At 49.7% G+C, this 22873-nt stretch overlaps 1 protein-coding gene across 1 annotated transcript; it reads left to right on the forward strand.

Annotated features, from left to right (window-relative positions):
- Positions 1–6611: 6611 nt before the first annotated feature.
- On the forward strand, positions 6612–22618 carry LOC146334056 (Krueppel-like factor 16). The gene is made up of 2 exons (XM_084825142.1): positions 6612–7440; positions 22320–22618. Exons 1-2 carry the CDS (start codon positions 7068–7070, stop codon positions 22616–22618), a joined length of 672 nt encoding a protein of 223 aa, XP_084681268.1. The 5' UTR covers positions 6612–7067.
- Positions 22619–22873: the final 255 nt, after the last annotated feature.

Genomic DNA, 22873 nt, shown 5'->3' on the forward strand with positions numbered 1-22873 from the left:
CCACACTTCTTCCCTGGCCCCAACCCCTTTCCCCTAACCACTACTTTGGTGGTTTCCTGGCTTTTGTGCCATTTTCTCCCCCTTCTAAAAGGTTGAAATGCCTTTCCTAAGGCTTAGTGACTGGCAGGAAGATCTGGAAGCTACGACATGCTGGCAGTTTTGGCCCCACCCCTTTTGCCTCTGCCCACTGCCCACCACCAGAATGCACCCCCTGAGAGTTTCCCCAAAATGGAATTCCGCCCTTGGTCTGAAAAGTGGTTCTGCCCCCCTGCCTCACACTAGATCTGACCATTGGTTCATCTAGCCCCAGATTGTCTCCTCTGACTGGTAATGACTCTCCAGGGATGCAGGCACAGAAGCTTAATTCCCCATTGCCTGCTGCATGGTCCTTATAACTGGTGATGTCAGGGATTGAACCTGGGACTTCCTGCATGCAAAACAGGCACTCAGCCCTGGAATTACAGATGGGCACCGGGTGAACATAAGAACCTGCCTTATCCCAAGTTAGACCCCTGGCCCATCTTCTGTGTACTCTGACTGGAAGCGGTTCTCAGGGGTCTCTGGCAAAAGTCAGCACAGCTTCTGGCGCCGTCATAAACTGGAGGGGCCATGGAGGGGCATGTGCTCAACAATGTAGCGATGGGTCCTTCAGTCTTCTCAAGCTCCCCAGGGTTTCAAGCAGGAGGGTCTTTCCCAGCCCCTATTACCTCTGAGATTATTTGAACTTGGAACCTTCTCTGTGCGAACCATCTGCTTTACCACTGAGCTGCAGCCCCCTCCCTTAAAGGGACAGGCTTCCCCTGTTATCTGACAAGATGCAGCTTTCTAGGGGACAGGCGGAATTCTCTCTCAGCGTCTGCTGCACAAGGGAGCTTTAACTCAGGACTGGGGAACCTCCAGATGATGTTGGACTCCCAAGTCCCTGACCACTGAGTTGGAGTCTAGCAACATCTGAAGAGCCGTTCCCCACCTGTTTTAAATGGAGACAGAACCTGGGACTAGTTCTGTGCCAAAAATTTCCCCCACATGTTTTTTGACCATTTTCATTCGATTTGACAGAAAAGAAATGGCTTTCGAAAATAAATTCCAAGGAGGAGACATTTTGGAGGAATTCCCCTGGGTTGGGTTTGGGGCTCCTGGGCTTCCCTTACTTAGGAGGCTGAGGAGTGTGCGTGAGAGTCCTGTCTTTCGTTGTACAGTCATCTCTGTGGCGGCCTGTAGCCTCCTCGGCTTCCCACCCTTCATTTAAAGCCATCGTGAGGAAGACGTCAGGAGGCAATTCCTCACATGGGGCTTTTTCAGTTCAGAAAGCGCAGGTGGCCCAGGAGGCTGCAGAGCAATGGAAAGATGTGCAATAGAGAGAGAAAACACACGCAGCCCCCTCGGCCCCCTTGCAGCGATTAGGGAAGCGCAAAAATACCACCAAAAGAAATTCAAAATTCTGCCTCGGAAGAGTGGAAGCCTCAACGTGGTTGATGCTGTTGCCGCCTACGGAAGCAACGCAAGAAACCCAAAACCCTTAGGAGAAAAGAAAGGGCCTGTGCTACAACCCCTGCCGACAGTGAGCCCTATCTGTGAGAAACCGTTGCAGAATTTCTCCTCCCCTAGGAGAAATTCAGTGAAACTGTCCCCCCAGTTTCTCTGCCCACAAGCAGGCTGGAGAATTTTGAGAGGCCCTTTGCACACAGCTCTACCTGGGACCTCTGGTATGCAAAGTTTGCGCACCGTCACTGAGCTATGGGCTGCCAGGTGTGTGTGTTTTGTGTCCTCACCACCATGGTGGGAGCAAAATGGTCACTAAAGGATTGGCCCCAAATATCTAAGCCAGATGTAGGCAGAAGATAGATCAAGATCTACTGGTATAACTTCAGGTGATTTGGAGTAAACCATCATGGAGTTTAGACATTCTATTGTTTAACAGCAACAACAAAGATTTTTTTAAAAAATATTTTTATTTAATTTATAACATTTCAATACCATCCAACAGCCAAAGCTCTCTGGGCAGTTCACAAAAATTAAAACTCTAAAATACAACATGATAAAACATAGTATAAAACCTTTAATACAGAATAAACTTTAAAACAGAATAAAGTAAAAGTCTGCAGCAGTATAAAGATCTAAAAACACAATAACACGTTTAAAAATAAAGATGAAGGACTAAAAAGCCTGAACAATGAAAAAGTCTTCACCTGGCACCAAAAAGATCACAATGGAGGTGCCAGGTGAGTCTCTCTGGGGTGGGCATTCCACACCTGGGGTGCCAACACTGAAAAGGCCCTCTCCTGAGTAGCTATCACCTCACCTCATTTGGTGGGGGCACCTAGAGGAGGGCCTCTGAAGATGATCTTAGGGGCTGGGCAGGTATAAATGGGAGGAGACGATCCTTCAGATAACCTGGCCCCAAGCTGTTTAGGTTTGGGGACAAGAAAGAGATGAGTCCCGTCCCCTGCTAAAATGGAGAATGCTTAAAGCAGGGGTGGAGAACCTGCAGCCCTAATTTCAGGCGGCCCGAATCACAGCCTAATTTCAAAAGCCCTCTCTCTGCATGCAATCAGGTCAGACCTCTAGCAAGAGCAATCTGTCTGTGGCAGCCCATGAGGGAGAGAGAGAGAAAAGGAGGTGGCAGAAAGCAAGAGAAAAGGGGTGAAATACCCACTTTTCCTTCCGGCATAGGCCTTGAGACAAGAAAGTTGACCCACCCTTGGCTTAGAGGAAAAGCAAGAGTGGATTATGTGTGAAAGGACTGCAAGCTTAGTTCTGGTATTAAACCTAATTCCTGGGCTCCGCATGTGCTCAGAGTCTCCCTGTAACCCCATCCATGTACCCCATCCTTATAAGAGCCCCCTTTGGATGGCCATGCAACTTCTGTTGTGAAACACACCACCACGATTTCACTTTGCCTGCCCCCCCCCATCCCATGCTATTCAACTGCTTCTAACATTTCTGATATGTCAGAACAATAACAACAAAACTGTTTGGCAAACCTGATTTTTAGAAATGCTCTTGAGCGTGTGCAGTTTTGCTTTTTAACTCAGTCGAATCATTGTACCATCACAACTTCAGGAATAAAATGGCAAGTGTGCCTGCTGCCCTGATAACTTTATCACCTGCCACTCTCTGCGTGGTCAGGTGGGGTTTCACACCACTGCTCTGAACTCTACAGAGGAAGAGCGAGAAAGAAATGTGCAGAATGGATGAACAGAGGGAAGGAAGGGACTGGTAAACATTACAGCCTGCCTCTAGCCAGAAAAGCGTTGCTCCTTTTCTGCCGTCTCCTGTGAACAAGTCGGAGCTCCAAGACCAGGCCTGACAAAGAGGCCCAAAGACAGGCTCCTGCAGCCCTCCTGCCTGCCTGTCCGTGGTTCTCCTGCTGTCCCCAGAAGCCCCCGATTAGCAAAGCGGCTGGAACAGCCTGGAGCGACCTTAATCCCGTGAGAGAAAACAGTGTACTTGTGCCAAAGAAATATATATTTTTATCCTCTTAAGAGCAGCCAACTTCCTGTTGGAAAGCAGCAGGAGGGATGAGTTGGCGTGAGTTTGAAGTCCACAGGAAATTGGGGAGGGGCCATGTTGGCTTTACTGTGGTGGAGGAGGTCATAAGTTCTCTGTCTCAAAAATAGTAGAAATGCACAGACTGGACTGGTCAATAAAGGGAGTGGGATGGGATAGAAGTGTATACGTTCTGCACGGCATTGTGTGTGGAGGGCGAGAGAGGTTTGTCCATCCCATGATCTCAGAACTCGCCCAGCAATTCAGGTCTGACAAAAGGTTCCAAAGCCCTTCTTCCTATGGTAATGATGATTTCATTATATCAATTATATACCACTTACCATATCTAAAAATATCTCTAAGCAGCTTACAAGATCAGAAATTAATATACATCATAATGAATACAAAAGCTCATCAGTTAAAATGTTTACAATATGTGAAACCCAAACGAAAAACAAAAACAAAAAATCATTTACTGATGAAGTTAACTGATGGAACTCACTGCTTCAGGCCACCATCTTAGATGGCTTTGTAAAAAGATTAAGGCTGCAATCCTAAATGTACTTAAAGGTGTAAGTCCCACTATATACAGTGGGCCTGACTTCTGGGTAAACATGCAGGATTGTCCTGTAAACTATTTAATGGAGGCTGGGTCTATCAAGGCTGAATAGTCTCGATAGCTAGGTGGAGCCTCCATGGATAATGGCAGGAGGTCTCTTAAGTACTAGCTGCTGGGGGCAAAGAGCACGAGAGGGCTGTTGCCTTTGTGCCCTGTTTGGGAGGTTCCCGGAAGCATCTGACTGGCCAGTGTTGGAGACAGGATGCTGGGATAGATGGACCTTTGGTCTGATCCAGCAGGGCTCCTCTTGGCATATCTAAATGGAACCTCTGTGTTAAGAAGCAATTTCTCTGTGGGTGTAAACAACAGGCAAGGACTGTTGCCTTCAAACCCTGCTTATGGGCTTCCCGGAGGCATCTGGCTGACCATGGTTGGAAACAGGATGCTGGGCTAGTTAGACCTTTCTGGTTTGATCCATCAGGTTGGGGAGGAGCCATAGCTCAGTGGCAGAGCCCCTGCTTGGCATGCAGAAGGTCCCAGGTTCAATGCCTGGTTTCTCCAGGCAGGGCGAGGAAAGAAGCCTGCCTGAACCCCTGGAGAGCTGCTGCCGGTCAGTGTCGACAATACAGGGCTAGAGGGACCAATGGTCTGACGCAGTATAGGGCAGCTTCCTACGTCCTTATATCCTAACAAGGTTTATGAATGGAAACTAAGCATAGAACCTCCATATACAGAGGCACTGTACCTCTGAATACCAGCTGGGAGAAGACAAGAGCAGGACATAGCTCCATAAAAGCTTTCTAGGAGAATGCTGAACTAGGAGGACCTTCTTGGCCTGATCTGGGAAGGTGGTTCTTATGACAGGCTTATTTAATAGCCACTTCCATGACAGTTAACAGTGGAGCCTCCACATACACTAGCAGTATAATGGGTGTAAGCAGTAAGGGATTGGTATCATGATGTGATGCTTATGGGCGTCCCAATGGCATCTGGCTGGCCTCTGCTGAAGACAGGGTGCTGGGACTACACAGACCATTGGTCTAATCCCACCAAGCATTTCTGTTTGTCAGGTCTGTATTTCACTGCGCACCTCAGCAAGAAACTGAGCATTAATTTCTTGTGCTGGCGCTTTCTCTCCAATCCCATCAGCTTTGAAACAGAAAGCAAAGTTTGGTGGTGCTGTTTAAATCAAGATTTGGAGACATTGTCCATTCTATGAATCGGCCCATGAGGTTTTTGTCTTGGCAAAATTGGGCTCTCTTTCAGTGGAGGAAAAGTTGGTGCAATGCTCTCTAGGATCCTAGGCTGGGGGTCTTCCGCTTTTCCTCCTTGCCCTCCTGAATGCGTCCCTGGCCTCACATTATATGGACCAAAGGCACGCGACAACTTGGGGCTTGCCCAGAGCAAGAGACGATTGTTCCATCATCCCTTGCATCCTGAGGCAGCTTGGCCAGGCCCTCGTGCGGGGATCCGTGGCCCTTACATGATGGATAAGGGCCAACATGGCTTGAAGCCAACATGGATTTGTCAAAAACAAGTCCTGCCAGACGAATCTGATCTCATTTCTTGATCAGGTAACCTCCCTTGTGGACCGTGGGAATGCTGTGGACATCATATACCTCGACTTCAGCAAAGCTTTCGACAAAGTGCCCCATGATCTCCTGATGAGCAAACTAGCTCAAAGTGGGCTAGATGAAACAACGATCCGGTGGATCCACAGCTGGCTACAGAATCGGACTCAAAGAGTGCTTATCAATGGGACCTTCTCAAACTGGAGAGAGGTCACGAGCGGGGTACCGCAGGGCTCAGTCCTGGGCCCAGTGCTCTTCCACATTGTTATTAATGACTTGGAGGAGGAGGTGCAGGGAATGCTGATCAGATTTGCAGATGACACAAAATTGGGAGGGATAGTTAATACTTTGGAAGACAGAAACAAAATTCAAAGTGATCTGGATAGACTGGAGCGCTGGGCAGAAAACAACAGAATGGCATTTAATAGGGAGAAATGCCAAGTTCTGCACCTCGGAAAAAGAAACCAAATGCACAGTTACAAGATGGGGGATACGTGGCTCAACAACACAAGCGAGAAGGATCTTGGAATTGTTGTTGATCACCAGCTGAATATGAGCCAACCATGTGATGTGGCTGCAAAAAAGGCCAATGCTCTTTTGGGCTGCATTCATAGAAGCATCGCTTCCAAATCCCGGGAAGTACTAGTTCCCCTCTACTCAGCACTGGTCAGGCCTCATCTGGAGTACTGTGTCCAGTTCTGGGCACCACACTTGAAGAAGGATGCAGACAAGCTGGAGAGGGTTCAGAGGAGGGCAACGAGGATGATCAGGGGACTGGAAACAAAGCCCTGTGAAGACAGGCTGAAAGAACTGGGCATGTTTAGCCTTGAGGAGAGAAGACAAATCCTATCGGTATTTACTGAAATGGCGGTCCTTCTGTATTCAATAGTGTAAATGTGTTTAGGGTGGCAGTCTTAAGCTACGGTCATAAACAGACTTACTAGGGCGTCTCACGGAACTCAGTGGGCCATTTCTGAGCGGAGATGCCCAGGCCTGCCCTAAATACGATTACTAGGGGAGGGGAGCGACCCTCTTGAACCCAACGGGGACTGGCTCTGGAGAGAGGCGAAACCGGATCGTGCGCCGCAGCGCGCGCAAAGCCCGTAGGGTGGGAGGAGGCATTCCGCCCTCCCCCGCCCCGCAGGCGCCGGCGCCACCCCCCCGGCGCTCCTCCCCGCTCGTGACCCGATGTACCAAGGGGTGGAGGCTCGGCGGGTAGGAGGGTCACAGCCCCGGCTGCCCTCCGCCGCCTTCTGACCTGGCGCGCCCTAGCTGGGCGGAGACCCGGGCAGCCTTCCCCGCCGTCTCCACGCTGCGCCGGGGCGAGGCTCCCCGCTCCACAAGCGCAGCCGGGGCCAGCGGGCGGCGGCACCCGCAACTCGAACTTCGCCCCCCGAAGCCGGCGGAAGGCCAGCCTGCGACGGCTGCCTCGCCTGGGGAGACGCGCCATGTCGGGCTTGGATTACCTGGCCGCCGAGTGCCTGGTGTCCATCTCCAGCGGGGCCCTGGTCCACCCGGCCTCCGCCAGCCTCGCGGGCGCCAAGGAGGACCGCGGAGGGCGCCCCACCTCCGCGCCGCCCGCCCGCCAGACGGGCTGCCCCGGCTCGGGGCTGTCCGGCAGCGGCAGCTCCTCCCCGGTGGCCGGAGGGGGCGATTTGGGGAGCGGCTTCCCGCTCCTGCCGACGGCGGGGGCGCCTCCCCGAAGAGCCGGCGGCAGCGCCGCCGCCGCCTCGGCCAGGAGACATCGGTGCCCGTTCCAAGGCTGCGCCAAGGTCTACGGCAAGTCCTCGCACCTGAAGGCGCATCTCCGAACGCACACGGGTAAGGGCGCACGGGCGTCGCCCCCGAACCTCCACCCCGGGGCTTCTCCCTCGGGCTCCTGGCGACCCCCGGTTCCCGCCTCGCTGCCCTCTTCCTCCTCCGCTGCCTCCACCCACGTGGAGACCGCGCCTCTCCTCGCTTTGGCGCAGAGAAACCTCGGGGCGGGGGAGAGGGTTGAGGTGGGGCGGCCGCTTTCCTCCCCTGCCTTGCTGTTCAGGATCGGGACCTCTTCGCTGGCGTCATTCGTCATCCCTTCGCCCCCCACACACCTCGGACCCAACTCCGAAGATACCGGCGCTGGGGACCCTTCCCCGTTTTACGGATCCCCGCCCCACGTGGCTAGTTGGGCGGCTCGAAAACGGAAGTGTACTTGGGGCGGGGGGGGGCAGAGACGTGACTTATCCCGGTCCGTGTAGGCCGCTTGGTTTAGATTACAAGGAGCAACTCGAGACCGAACCATCCGCGGTTCTGAGGGCTCAATGGAACCTCCAGGTCCGCAGGTAGTCTACCCCTTTGCCGGAGGATAAACCACCGGGAGGAGCGTGTCGCCACTAGAACTCAAGGACCACACCCCCCCCCCCCCGCAGTGTTGTGGTTGCTTTTGTGGTGTGCCCTGATGGCCAAGGAAGGGGGGGGGGGCTCCTTCTGCTTTCTGTGCCCGCCCCTCTTTGAAAGGTGCCCTTGGAGATCTCTCCCCTCCGCTTCAAATCTCTCCCACTGCTCTTTGGCAGACGCAGGATTTCTCCTGCCCACGCGGGACAGCCGGAGGGCGGGGTCCACGCTTGTGTGAGCTTAAAGCTGGGGATGATGGGTGTGCTGATGATTTCTCACCACGGACATAGCCCCACTTCTCTCTCCTGCTTCCATCTACGCAAACCTTGTTTCAAAGTTAAGAGGGAGGTGAAAACAACTATTCTGCAACGGTGGGTGGGTGGGTGTGTTTGTGACCGGGGGGGGGGGGGGGGGCTGTTGGGACAAGATCAACTCACCAATCTGTGGAGTGTGATTCTCCAGTAAACCAGTTACTAGCGCAAGACTTGGCTTTACAGAAATTATTGTGGGTGGGTGGGGGACAAAAAGGCCACACAGCCAAACCCTATTTATCTTTACTCTGGAGTAAATCTTGCTGTGGTCAGTGGGAGAGGGCTTACTTCCAAGGAAAGTCTGCACAGCATTGTAGCTGCACAGCCTGATCCCATTCATTTTTACTTGGAAGTCACCAGTGTGATGCAGTGGCCTTGCTGGGCACTTAAAATATTTGGGCCCCAAGCCCATAGGACTAAAATCTGCATGTGCTAATTTGTGGCTCTATATATGCAAATATAAAAAGAATTGCTAGGATTTATGTAAATTTCACAGGAGACAAAGCCACCCAATCCATTTTCCATACAAATCATCTCAAATGAAATAAATTCCTTAATTTATTTTATAAATAAACCCAGGTCATACCAAACCAGTGGGGAAAGTTCTGCCTAAGCTTTGTTGCTAAGCAGTGGGAAGGCTTTTTGGGGTGGGGGTGTTGCAGCATGTGGGAACAGGAGAGTTAACCAGCTGCAACCCCCCTTGAAAATTGCCTGATGCATGGCAGTTATGCTAAGAAAAAAGCACAGCTTTCATTGGCATCAATAGATATTCAGGGCTCTGGAGAATAGATTTGGGGTCCTGGGCTGAAAGTGTTGGATGTGAAGTGGAAGGGACCCAGGTTCAAATTTCCCCTTGGTTATGAAGCTTACTGGGTGGTCTTAGGCCCCTTTTTCTCAGCCCAGCCTACCCTGCAAAGATGTTGTGAGGATAAAAGGGGAGGGGAACTGCTTATGCCTTTGAGGATGGTTGGGATAAAAACATCAGAAATAATAGTAATACACACAAGGCTGAAGTTCAGTGGAGTTCACTCTCCTGAAAGTGTGCTTAGGGATTTGGCTGTGACAGTGGTCTATTTTGCTTATGAGAAGGGGGCAGGGACAGAGACAGTGTGTGAGACAGCCCCTCTGCCCTTTCTCTCCCTCCTACACTGCTGGGTGTGTGAGTGGAGAAGGCCCAGTGCTGGTGTAACTTGATAACAGGAAGGGTTAGCAGGGAAGACTCTGTAGGCATGTCCTGATGGCACTCTTTTCTTCAACAGGATGGAGGTGGGAAGAGGGGAACAAATCTTATTTTTTCAGATCTTCCATTTAGTAGCCTTGAAATGGACCAGTGATGGATTCCCTAAGGATTTGGGACAAATAAGTCTGTGCAAGCTACTAGTTCGCAAGCATATTAATTTCTGGGATTTACAAACCTGGGCACCAGTGAAACTGGACAGAAACTGAGACAAGAATTGTAAGGAAGGTTCTGACCTTAACGTTGTCAGGCTAGGGAGTGTGTGGGGTTGAAATGAGAGAAAGGAGCCTAGCTTACTGGGGTGTCAGCGGTACTGCAGTAGGTGGACCAATGGTGGGATCCCTATGTTTCTGTTTAAGTCAGGCCTTCATTCAGAACCATGAGGACTATCATCTTGATTTATTTTGGGGTGTAGCTAGAGCACAAAACATTGCGTGAAAATGTCCCAGATCCATTCCCCAGCATCTCAAGAGAGGGCTGGGTAAGACCCCATCTGGATCCCTGGAGAGCCTCTGCCAGTCATGCTAGCTGAGGATGCTGGGACTTGTAGTGCACCACATTGGGAGGGCGCCAGGTTGGTGTGAACAATACTGAGCTGGGTGGTCTGGCTCACTACAAGACAGCCTCATATGTTCTGAACTCAAGCAGTGTTGACTCCCAAGGAAATGTGTGTCTGATTAGGCTGATAAGATGCTGACAGAGACAGCCGGGTTCCGTCCTTGGTGGTGTTCCAATGAGCATGCCCTGATAACCTTCTTTGCTGCCTGGCATGTGCCAATGATCCTTGGTGCTCTTAATCCCCTCGTGGGCGGAGAGCTAGGCCAAGCAGCTGGCAGGATTGTACAGGCAAAGGCAGAAAAGCTAGTTTTATTTGGGGGTGGGGAGCCTTTGTTTACAGAGATGCTATCTTGTTTTAATTCAGTGTTTCTCAGAAACTTCCAAGGCTGATGCATACATGCGTGTGTGCTCTTGGGGGTGGGCTTTTAAACATACTCTGCACCCTGTTTCCCAGCACCAACCATCCATTCCACACAGGGAAGCAGTATTTTAATCCAGCATTTAAAATGGGAGCACTGGAGGAAAATCTCTACAATTAAGCTGTTGTAGTACAAAGGAGAGGGCTATAGGGATACTGAAGCTGAGCTGTGAAATGGAGATGGAAGAGCAAAGTGGTGGTTCTAAATTGCATCAGCGTTTCTATTCAGTATGAGACAATTAGAGCGCAATCCTATGCATGTTTAGACAGAAAAAAGTCGTACAATTCCCAGCATTCCCCAGCCAGCCATTCTTTCTGTGCCCAAAGAAGGGGAAACTGAGGCACATAAACTTTAAGATCATGAATGCAGAGCATGGGGGGGAGGGTTACAAACAAAAGCACTCCTTTGGACCCACATTCTCTTGTTCCAGCAACAACCCACATTGCACAGAGAAACTGAATCAATAACTTTCAATTCATGAATGCAAAGCAGCGGGTGGGAGGATGTCATGCCCAGACCGGAGGAGCCCTCCTCAGAGGAGGAGCTGGAGGCCCCAGAGGCCCAGGGCACCCCAGACCAGGGACTGCCACCAGCCCCACAGGGGCCCGAGCCCTCGGGGGAGGTGGCTGCCGGGCCATCCCTGGCAGGAGAGAGGGACTCCTGGTCCCCGGGAGCGTCGTTGCCTCAAGAGGCAGGCTAGCAGGGCTCCTGTGCGAAGGAGGGCTCGCCTCCAGAAGAGGTCTCCTCAGGAGAAAGGGACTCCTCAGGAGTAGGCTCTGGGAAGGGAGCCCTGATTGCTGCTGCTGAGGTCTGGGTGGGACCTGGCTGGCCTGGAGCTTAAAAGCCGGCACTGGAAACCCAGCCAGCGCTGGACCAACCCGGCCCTTCCAGCCTCTGCTGCAACTTCTGAATCACGCCCTGTGCCTGATGCTCTGGCTTCTGGACTGCGTAACCTGACTGACTGACTGTGTTTGACCTCTTTCTTGTGAACTTGACCACACCCGCTGCTGCCTGATTATTATTATTATTATGTATATTGTTATTAAATACTTAATATTTACATTAGTTATTAGTATTATAGTTTTAATTGCTGTATTTATAAACCATTTTTTCTATTTATATACTTAAAGTGTTCCTACAGTAAAACAAAATTTGAAAAGCAGATTGGATAGATCAGTGGCTATGACCCAATGCGGGGCAGTGATCAGAGTGTTGGACTGGGACTTGGGTCCTAGTCCCCACTCAGCCATGAAGCTCCCTGGGTGACTTTGGGCCAGTCGCTGACTCTCAGCCTGACCTACCTCACAGGGTTGTTGTGAGGATAAGGTGGAGGGGGGAGGACCATGTGAGCCGCCTTGGTTTCCTTGTAAGAGGGGAAAAGGCGGGATATAAATATGATGATGATGATGATAATAATATGAGCCTTGATAGATCAATGACCCCTTCAAGATCAGAAGTAGTAGCATACCAGTTGCACTCCTGTCCTGCCTGTGGGTTTCCCAGAGGCCTCCAACTGGCCACTCTGGGAAACAGGATGCTGGATGAGTTAGGTGTTGGGTCTGATCCAGTATGGCTCCGCTTCTTCTTCATGGTCAGTGACAGAATACTTCTGACTCCCAGCTGCTGGAGACAAACCAGGGGCAGCCCTCTTCATGCACCTCAGGATTTCTGTGCCCTTGAGCACCGTGTGGCAAGCAGAAATGCACCATGTGAAGCTTTCCTCATCTCTGCATCCTGACAAAAGCTCCATCTGCTGAATTTCTCCATCTCGCACATCTACTAAAGGCGCATGAGAACAATGCTGGCAACCTTGCAGAGGCCGCGGTGGGTGGGGTAATAAAAATGTTTTGGGGAAAAGGCCAATAAAGTTGTCTTCCCTGGGAACCCCAGAGTTTATCAGCTACAGAAAGTGGCAGCTAGCATGCACTGTCCTCGGCCCTATGTCCTGCTGCCAGAAAAGCAAACCCCATTTTCAGACCCTGTGCTGTGCCTGAGATCAGTGGAAGGATTTCAAGGCATTAGGGGCACAATCCTATGCATGTTTAGACAGGAAATAGTCATACAACTCCCAGCATTCCCCCACCAGCCATGCTGATGGGAGATTGCTAGGAGGTGTAGGACTTTTTTCTGTCTAAACATGCATAGGACTGCACCCTTAATCTGAAATATTGGAGGATGTGTTACCTGCAGGTTGTGTGGGGAAGTCTCTGAACAGCCGTATAATTTTATTGCCTCATTGAGCATGGTGGGACTTACTAAGGAGCAAACATGCACATGATTGTGCTGTATGCCACCTACAGCCTAAGCCTATCCATGTTTTCTTATGAGTAAGTCCTGGTGAGACTAATGGAACTTATTGCAAATTCCAAATACAATTTGCAGAAGATTGCAGCCGTAAAGCCTTTCTTTAAGCACACTGTTCCATCTTTGTTTTTCTGTTCCAAGATGCATCTGTGCACCTTAGCTCTTGGCTGTTTTGGCTATATTGGGTCAGGGATGTTCTTAAGAACTGTTCCAAACAGAGTGCTCCATGTGTCCGTCTGAGTCTTAAGTGTTTTCCAGGCTGGAGGCCAGAGAGCACTTCATCTTCAAACTGGCTGGCTGGTGAACTGAGGAATAAAAGTGCTGCAGAGAGCCTTGGCAATAAATTTGGGGACTAGAGAACCTGGGTAGATTGTTTTATCTTCTGTTTTACTCAACTGTTTCATTTTTATTCTTTTCTCCTTTTTTAAATGATTAGTTTGCTCACTCATGTCCCTTGTATACTGCCATGGTATCATAAGGATGAAAGGTAGATTTAAAATACTTTAAATAAGTGATAAAAATAATACTAGATACATGCAGGAGTCTCCCATGCACTCGGTTCATATATTTGCACAGGTTTTGGTGCTAGTGTACAAAGCCCTAAACAACTTGGTACCAGGATACCCGAGAGAGCTCCTTCTCCTTTATCAACCTGCCCAGTCACTGAGATCATCAGATGGGATGCTCCTGGTCATTCTGCATGGACCAATGGCCCGACTGCAGTCCACCCTGAGAATATCCTTTAGTGTGGTGGCTCCTGTCCTATGGAACTCCCTGCCTCTGGAGGTGAGGCAGGCGCCAACATTGGGTTGTTTTTGGCACCTCCTGAAAACGGCTGTTTTCCAGGAAACCTTCCTTGGTTCACCAGCCTCAGTGTTATTGGCGCTGTTTTTTAAAGAATAATTTTAACATCATGTTTATCTTTTGTTCATTTTATCTCTTGTTGTTCACTCCTCTGGAATCTGTTTAGATGTGGAGCGGTATGCAAACGTTGTAAATCAATTAATATCCATAATTGTGACCTTTTCTGCTCTGATCTTCCCATGTCACACCTCAGCCCCTTTGCCTCTCTCCAAGACTCCACTGCCAAAATGGTTCACCTCACTCATTGCTCAGGCCATGTGGTGCTCCTTAAGTCCCTGCACTGCCTTCCTGTCCACTCCTGGATCTTTACCTTGAAAGCCTCCTGTGGCCTTGCTCCCTCCTTCACTCTGCACTCTCATACCTCGATTGAACTCTGCTTGTGACCCTCCTTCCTCCGCCATCCGAAGGTCTCCTGCTCTCTCAAAATACTCCACCTTTTCTCCCTTGCTGCCCAGCACATATGGGCGATGCCACCTCTCTTGCTTCCTTCATAGCCCTTCTTAAAACCCACCTTAAAACCCACATGTGAAGCCTTTGGCACAATCCCTTAATCACCATACCCTATCACAGTGGTGGTGAATCTTTTTCAGCCCAGGGCCAAATTCCAATTTGGGAAGGGTCTCGGCCGCATTCCAGGAGTGGGTATAGCCAAGAGCATGGGGTGAGGCCAAGGACTGACGTAATTCTCACCTATGTGGACATTTTCCCAGCAAGCAGACAGTACAGCTCAATTCTAAGCAAGTCTACTCAGGAGTAAACCCCAGTGCAACAACTCATGCCTGCAAAAGCACCACTCAATTCTGTGCAGGGTATTGAATGTTTAACTGCCTTTAAACATCCTCTTCTCTCTGATCGCTACTGGGAGATAACAGCAGGAGAAGCCTGTGGGCCAGCAGAGGCACCCCAGGGGCCACATCTGACCCGCGGGTCCCCATCCCCACGTACTGTAACTAACCCCTGACATGTGCAACTGAAATAAATGCACTTGCTTCCCCTTTACTCCTGCCTCCCTTTCTCTCCTCTTCCTCTATTATCTTGCCTACATTGGATTAATGGATGCGCCCGATCTCATCTGATCTTGGAAGCTAAACAGGGTCAGCCCTGGTTAGTCCTTGGATGGGAGACCGCCTGGGAATCAGGTTTCCTGCACTGAGCAGGGGGTTGGACTCGATGGTCTTGCAGGCCCCTTCCAACCCTGTGGTTCTATGACTGTACAGTTCACAGGGCAGCGGCCTGTCCTCTTGTACTGTGTAAAGCACCATGCAGCCTGTGTCACTATATCTCTCAAGAATAACAAGGAGCATGAGAAGCCTTCATGTGGGCTGGTGATCCACATTTTACAAGCTCTAGCTGGAAGGTTTTAAAAATATAATTTTTTATTGAGTTCTAATCACATGTTTTCAATGTAATCAATGAGCACATAACAATATTCTGACAAAACACAAACATTACATAGGAAAAGCCATTTACAGTCAACAGGGCTCACAGGAGTTACAATGTATTAATAACCTTATATTTAGCCACAGAAGTCCTTCAGGGGTTTAAGATTCAGTTGTAATTACTGAAATGTATCTTTCCATATCTGTCCATGACATAGTGGTGGTTTTCTCTGGGAACCGTGTTTGTTAATAAAGTCAATGAAATTTTACCAGATTGTAAAATCAGATTCTTTTTGTTGTCTTTGTGCCCTTATCTGTTTAGTTTTTCATTCTAGCTGGAAGCTTTCACAGAGTTTCCAATCCAGGAGTGCTGTTCACAGTGGGGGATGCATGACAGTGGGGCCGCAAGATACATCTTTTTAATAAGAGCTGGGAAAAGTGCAGTAAAGGGCAACTCAAGTGATCAAGGGGCTGGAGCATCTCCCCTGTGAGGGAAGGTTACAACCTCTGGGTTTGTTTAGCTTGGGAAAAAGGAGGGTCAGGGGAGACATGAGAGAAGTGCATAAAGTTATTCATGGGGTGGAGAATGTGGAGAGGGAGACATTTTTCTCCCTCTCTCAAAATACTAGAACCCAGTGGGGTCATCCTATGAAGCTGAGTGGTGGGAGATTCAGGACAGATTAGAGGAAGGACAGCTTCCTTCCTGAAAGGAAGCACAGAGTGAAACTGTGGGATTCACTTCTACCAGATGCAGTGACGGCCACCAACTTGGATGGCATTAAAAAGGGGTTAGGCAGATTCATGGAGGAGAAGGCTATCAGCCACTAGTCTTGATGGCTCTGAGCTACCTCCAGTATCAGAGGCAGTGAGCCTATGTACACCAGTTGCTGGGGAACATGGGCGGGAGGGTGCTCTTGCACTCATGTCCAGCTGTCCTGATCAACAGCTGGTCAGCCACTGTGTGAACAAAATGCAGCACTAGATGGACCCTTGGTCTGTTCCAGCATGACTCTGCTTATGTTCTTAAGTGGCATCATTTATTTTAAATCAAGCTGAAGGGCTCTTCCTGCCAACTCAGGACACAAGCAAAGGGCTCTTGAGCTATGCCCTGTCCAGTGTAAAGAGCAACAGAGGTTTTGGCAAAGACTTCTTCAACAGGGGCTCTGTCAGAGTTTTCTCCATGTGCTCTTCAGGGGGAAAAAAGAGTATGAAGCACCTCAAGGCGCAATTCAACTAGAGCCTCCCTTGCTGTCCCACACTGGTGAGAGGGGCTTCAAGAGGCCTTTGCCATACTGTGCCTCTTCTGGTATCGGGGAAAGCAACTGAGCTGCAGGACCAGGAAATGTCCTTTGGTTCAGGGGCTACCCTGGGGCCCAGAATGAGCTGTCAGGCCTGCCTCCTAACATGATGCATGCAGCAGTCCTTAGAGCAGGGATGCAGAACCTCTCTCAGCCCGAGGGCAGAATTCCATTCTGGCGAAGCTCTCAGAGGCCACATTCCAAAGGTGGACATTGCCAAATGCAAAATGGGTGGGGCCTAAAATACCAGCATATTCTAGTTTAATGGTGCAATCCTATGCATTTTAGTAGAACCTTTTTTCTGTCCAAATATGTATAGCATTGTGCTCTAGGGCTCTTACTGCCTTAGGAGAGGCATTTCAACCTTTTAGAATGGCAGAAAAACTGCACAAAAGTTGGGAAATCACCAAATGATTAGTACTTGGGGGAAGAGAGATCAGGTTATGGGGAACTTTCGAGGGCTGCCAGATTGGGACCCCAAGTGGGTCAAACTTGGCCTCTGGGCCTGAGATTCTGCACCCCTGCCTTAGAGCTGTATCGCATGCTCCAATTATCATGGGCCCTTGATATGGACCTACATGTATACCTGAAAACTTCAACACTTGGAGAGCATATGTGTGTGTGCGCGCGCGCTAAATCTCATATAGACCACAAGGGAGGTGAGGGGAACACTGTTGACTGTAAGCTCTTTGCAGGCAAGGACTTACTGGTTTTGCACGCTGAATGGTGCTATGCACATTGATGGTGTGCACATAACTTACAAGGTACCCATAGTAAGCACCAGTTGCACTATGTCAGGCTAACCTACTTTACAGGGTCATTGTGAGGATAAAACGAGGCAGGAGAGAAGAAAAGAACCAGGTACAACACTCTGAGCTCCTTGAGGAAACTCCAGGAATGCCTCTCATATCAATCTGCCTGGTGGCTTGTGATCTTCCACTGAAGCTCCCCTTTGGGTGCCTCCTTTATTGGAGGTGTGGTATTCAACAACACCAGCCAAGGCTCATACGCCCATCCTTGGAGAACACAGATCTGGCCAGGGTGACAAATGCCTTCAGGGGTCAGTGGGCACATCTGGAATTTTGAGAAAGTGTTGTGGGTGCTCTCACAAAATGGCTGCCATGGGGGTGCTTGCTCATTCATAACATGGCTGCCATGGGATGCACTTATTTCCCAGAGGGTGAACAGGTGACACTAAAAGAGAATAACTAAGCAGGGCTCCTGTGCGAAGGAGGGCTCGCCTCCAGAAGAGGTCTCCTCAGGAGAAAGGGACTCCTCAGGAGTAGGCTCTGGGAAGGGAGCCCTGTTTGCTGCTGCTGAGCTCTGGGTGGGGCCTGGCTGGCCTGGAGCTTAAAAGCCGGCACTGGAAACCCAGCCAGCGCTGGACCAACCTGGCCCTTCCAGCCTCTGCTGCGCCTTCTGAACTGAGCCCTGTGCCTGATGCTCCGGCAGCTGGCTGGCTGTGTTTGACCTCTTGCTTGTGATCTCGACCACACCCGCCGCTGTTGCCGCCTGATCCTTGTTGCCTGCCTGACTGCCGGCGTTCTGACCTCTGCCTGGATCTTGACCGCTCCTGCCTTAGCTTAAGCCTGCTTGGACTGAAGCCTCTGTGCTGTGCTTGACCACTGGCTTGCCAACTTGACTACTCTGTTGCTTGCAAACAGCCAAGACTCGATCTAGAGCAGGACAGGGGAATCCACTAATTCCAGAATGCAATCTAGTGCACCCCACATTCACTCCAGGCAGCAATCTATGCATCTGATGCTCACCCCAGCGATATACAGACACATACACACCAGAGCCACACACTGAGCCCCTGCCTGCCCCCTCCAGTTGCTTCAGCCATGGCACAGAAACCAACCAGCAGCAGTTTTTGTTTTGTTTTTACAAACCGGGGAAAAATCCCCCCCCAATCACTATCAGATTTTTTTTTTAAAGCAACAAAGAATATCACTGCCTGAAAGATTTTTACAAGCAAAACCAAAATAAGAATTGCTAGACCAACCAACCACAAGCAGTCTAAAAAAGAAAAGAGAAATTACTCCAGCAGCCACTACAGATTTTTAAAAACAGCTAGAAAAAAGAAAAGACAGAAGACCCCCAAAAGAGTTTTAAGGCTGCAATCCTTGTAGGAGCCTTCCAACCCTACTATTCTATGAATCCTGTATTCACTTTCCTTGGAGTAAGCCTCATTGAACTGAATGGGACTTAAAAGAGGATACAGCTCAGTCTGCCAAGCTAGTTTCTTCCTATGTCAGCAATCTGTAGAATGCATGTTTGCCATTTGGGATTTCTTTTTAACATATGCATGAAGAGTTTCAAGCTGAAGTCCCAGAGGAACTGTAGATAGAATTTTGAACAAAAGAAATGGAGATGGGCACAGAAGAACTTGACTTCTTCCAACAGCTGGTTGTTTTTAATTCCATCATTCAAGGGGGGAAAAACATTCCAACCAAAATTCTTGATTCTGCCTCCCTCCAAAGTCAGCAGTGAATATTAAGGACCACAAAAAGGGGTTTTAAAGAAAAACTAGAGAAGAAAGCAATTTAGGGATTTAGCCCCTTGTTCGAAAAGCCTGCCTGATTTCAAAAAATAAATGCTTGAGGAGAGGAGACACCAGTCAGAGATTGACAGATAGTTTCCGTGGTGGAGGGAGAGCACAATATAAAGATAGATGAAAAAGAAAATGGAGGGAAGAAGTGAAACACAAGATTGGGAAAGAGTGATAAAGAGGGAACTGAGGGTCAGCAAATCCATGAGTCCCCCCCCCCCCATGCCAGTAGGAGGAATAAAGTTACCCCAAATACTTGGCAGTCTTGTTTCAAGAAACATTAGAGGGAGGGATGGAGAGCAAGTCCCAAGGAACTTTGGTTATCGATGAAGTATCTGGGGAGGTGGTGACAAGGCAGAGGCTTAAGGAGGATTGCAGAATACATTGCAAGGGGAGAAAGGGGGAACAAACAAGGTAGGTGAATTGAAAGTTTAAATTGCCAGGCTATGCAAATTGTCCTTTGGTCCATCTACCCTAGTGGTATACTTGGCAACAGCTCTCCAAAATCTCAGCCTGGTCTTGCTCCCTGACGTTCTTCCAGTTGGACATTGGGCCTGGGACCTTTGATATGCAAAGCAGGGGTTCTTCCACTGTGATCTGGATGCTCCTGATGGAACATATGAAGATGTCTTACAGCAGGGGTGGGCAACACATGGCTGAATTCAGCAGCAGCAGCAACAACAAAACTTTTGGAGAAAAAAAATTGTGCTTTTAGAACTATGGAGCACCAAGGGGGTCAAATTTCACTTGCAAATGAGTGAAATGTAATCCTTTGAGTGCTACAGAGTGGTTGGCCAGTGGGGGTGGTCCAAGGGGTCAAAATGCCCCCCAGCCATCCACAGGTGCCTACCACAGGGGTCATCTTGAACAGTCTTGTCTGCTCTCACCTGGCAGTGGCTCTCTGGAGTCTTGGCCAGAAAAGGGTCTTGTCACCTGCTCCTTTGACTGGAGGTGCTAGCGACCAAACCTGGGACCTTCTGTATGCTACACAGGTGCTTTACACGTGAGCCAAGGACCCTTCCCCCTACCACAGGGGTGGGCAGAAGGTCGTGGGGATGTACTAGTAAATCTTTGATTGCCTTTGAATTGGCAAGAGTTTCTGTCTCTCAGTGGTTTTACAACAGCAACAAGAAAAAGTTGGGTTACCTCCCTTCACCCTGATCCAAATTAGGCTGCTGAAGTGGTGAAAGTTTGGGGCACCCTTCACCAACTTGGCACCTTTCAGATGTGTTGGATCACAACTTCCATCATCCTTGGCCAGCTGGGGTTGATGGGAGTTATGGTCCAACACAGCTGGATGCCACCAGATTGGGGAAGCCTGGTATAGTGGAAAACCAGGGGTGGATTTGCATATGGAAGGGCTGCAAGATCAGTTCTGGTACCTATAGGATGTATTTGGAGGCACCTTGTTCTGTGATTCTAATGGTAGATCCTTTGCTCCCCACCTCTATTTTGGACTTAGTTAACATTGGCATTCTAGTAAAAAAGCAAACTAGTAGATCCAGCAAGCCTGATTGTGTGCCTCCTTCCCTCCCTCTACTGCTGCCTACCCTGATATTGATTCCTCCTCCCATAACCACCTTCTCCCTGCCAGAAAGTCTCCATTTCAGGGGTCCCCAATGATTGTTGGGTGGTGGGCACATCTGGAATATTGAGGGGGGTCATGGGCACTAGCACAAAATGGCTGCTGTGGTGGTGGGGGGGTGTTTGCTGATTCATAAAATGGCTGTCATGGGTGATATGGCCAGTCACAAAACAGTCATTTCCCAGAAGCCAAATGTGTGACTAAAAAAAGAGTCACTTGCCCCCAAATCTAAAACGAAGGCAGAGGTAGGGGCTCTGACCTCCAAAACACAAAATCACTCTTTTCAACCCAAATAAAGATGATACTGGAAGGCAGCCCTTGGGTTTGCAGCATATCAGCCTCCCAGTTACTTTTTTTTAAACTGAAAAAAAAGCCTTAAAATAAAAATCAGGCAAGGCAGGGAGTTCAGTAGGCACCAAGTGAGGTGTCCGTGGGCACATTGGTGCCCGCAGGCAGCACATGGGAGACCCCAGTTTCTAGAAGCTGACTACATGGGAATCTGTTGTTTTATGTCCCTCTCTCTCTCTCTCTCTCTCTCTCATGCCCATGCACGCACACACTTTGTTGTTGTTTTTTAAATCCCCCTCCCTTTCTCATCCTACCCAGATGGCACTGACTCATCATGGCACAGAGGCAAGGTGTGTTCGTTCCTTGGCTGGTGTTTACTCACCAGTGTGGGGGCCATGGGTGGGACATGAGTGCTTTGGAATTAGCAAGGCCTGCTGGCAACTGTGTGCCCTGCCAAAAATGGGCAGGGGAAGGCAATGGGTGCAGTTATTGTGGGTCCAGTGGAGGAGGGGGTTCCTGTGGATGGCTTCAGATGTTTCAGGATTCGCTCCTGGAACACCGATGCACCTTCCAATTCAACATAGCAGAGCAGCGGCATGGACAGACTTAAGGCTAGTGGGATGTACTTTGTTTTTTCTTTTTGCTAGAAATCCACCAAGTGGTGCAAATGGCTTGGGTGGTGTGGGGGTGAGGAATCAATTACTTCCTGTGCACCATGAGCTGTACACCTGCATATATGAGTACAAACCTGTGTCTGAGTTTGATCAAAAATTCCAGTGGCCTAATTTAGAGTGGGATGGGAAGCTTTTGGTTTTGCTATTGGATGTTGGAAACCCTTGTCAATTAATTGTGAATCATCTCACCTATCCCAAGTGTAGTGGATGTTCCCCAAATATCTTGAGAGGTGATGAGGAGACTTTCCCCTGGGAACCTATAATAATAAAAGAGGATGTCTGTCTGTCCCTTAGCACCATAGTGCCAAGACTGTGGAATGTAGACACCTGAAACTTAGCAGGCATATTAAGGGAACCCTAGGAGTGTCCACCTCAGGGTTATTTTGTTTGTTAAATGCATTACTTTAATTAATGCCAATTTGTCCATGTGGTCAAAGCCTACCATAACATCTTCAACCACTGGGGGGAGATATTTTTAACCAGCACATGGCTCTGCACAATTTAAAGCCAGGGAAATTGGTAGGCTGAGAGACAGAATTTTATGGCTTCTTCCTCCCCTCTGCTTTGGGGCACCCTTCTCCCATCAGGGGAATGGAGTAGACAGACCCCTCCCTCACAGGACTATAGGGGTACACCATGGCAGAGGCCACATACACCAGTTGCTGGGGAACATGGGTGGGAGGGTGCTGTTGCGCTCATGCCCTGCTTGTGGGTTCCCGGTCGACAGTTGAGTGGCCACTGCGTGAACAGAATGCTGGACTAGAGAGGCTTTGGTCTGATCCAACAGGGCCCTTCTGAGGTTCTCACAAGAACCTAAGACACTGATGAGTGTCTCGTCATTGTTCTTCTCTGTTTGCAGGTGAGCGCCCATTTCCCTGCAGCTGGCCCAGCTGTCAGAAGAGGTTCGCGCGCTCCGACGAGCTGGCCCGCCACTTCCGCACCCACACCGGCGAGAAGCGTTTTGCCTGCCCGCTCTGCGAGAAGCGCTTCATGCGGAGTGACCACCTGACCAAGCACGCGCGGCGTCACCCTGCCTTCCGGCCTGGCATGGTCCAGCGGCTCGACTGCCACAGCGCCTCCCCCAGTGACTCAGCCACCAGCAGCCTGGCTGGAAGCCCTGCCCCAGACAGCCCCACTGTGGATAGCCCCACCCCCTAAAAAGCTGTGCGAGGTTGCCATAAAAGGGGTGTGGCAGAAGCGTTGATGCCTACAATGCAGTTGTCCTGCACAGAACAGTGTAGGCCTGACCCAGGGACCACTCCAAAGGACCTTACTGACTTGTTTATAGTCTGCCTTGTTCAAGAAGCAACTCCTTCTCATGCTTTGGGGGCATTTAAATTAAAATATCAGTCCCTGCCCTCTCCAGCTTTTGAGACAGCCCTGAGCTGTGTCCCCCCATGCAAAAAAAAAGAC

This window comes from Heloderma suspectum, chromosome W, assembly GCF_057233095.1.
Source record: "Heloderma suspectum isolate Gila_16-S chromosome W, 16-S_ref, whole genome shotgun sequence".
Lineage (NCBI taxonomy): Eukaryota > Metazoa > Chordata > Lepidosauria > Squamata > Helodermatidae > Heloderma > Heloderma suspectum.

Excerpts from the sequence above, each read along its gene's own strand:
- LOC146334056 (XM_084825142.1), top strand. The coding sequence starts at position 7,068 with ATGTCGGGCTTGGATTACCTGGCCGCCGAGTGCCTGGTGTCCATCTCC. Across the intron at positions 7,441-22,319 it reads GCATCTCCGAACGCACACGG|GTGAGCGCCCATTTCCCTGC; the intron begins GTAAGGGCGCAC and ends CTCTGTTTGCAG.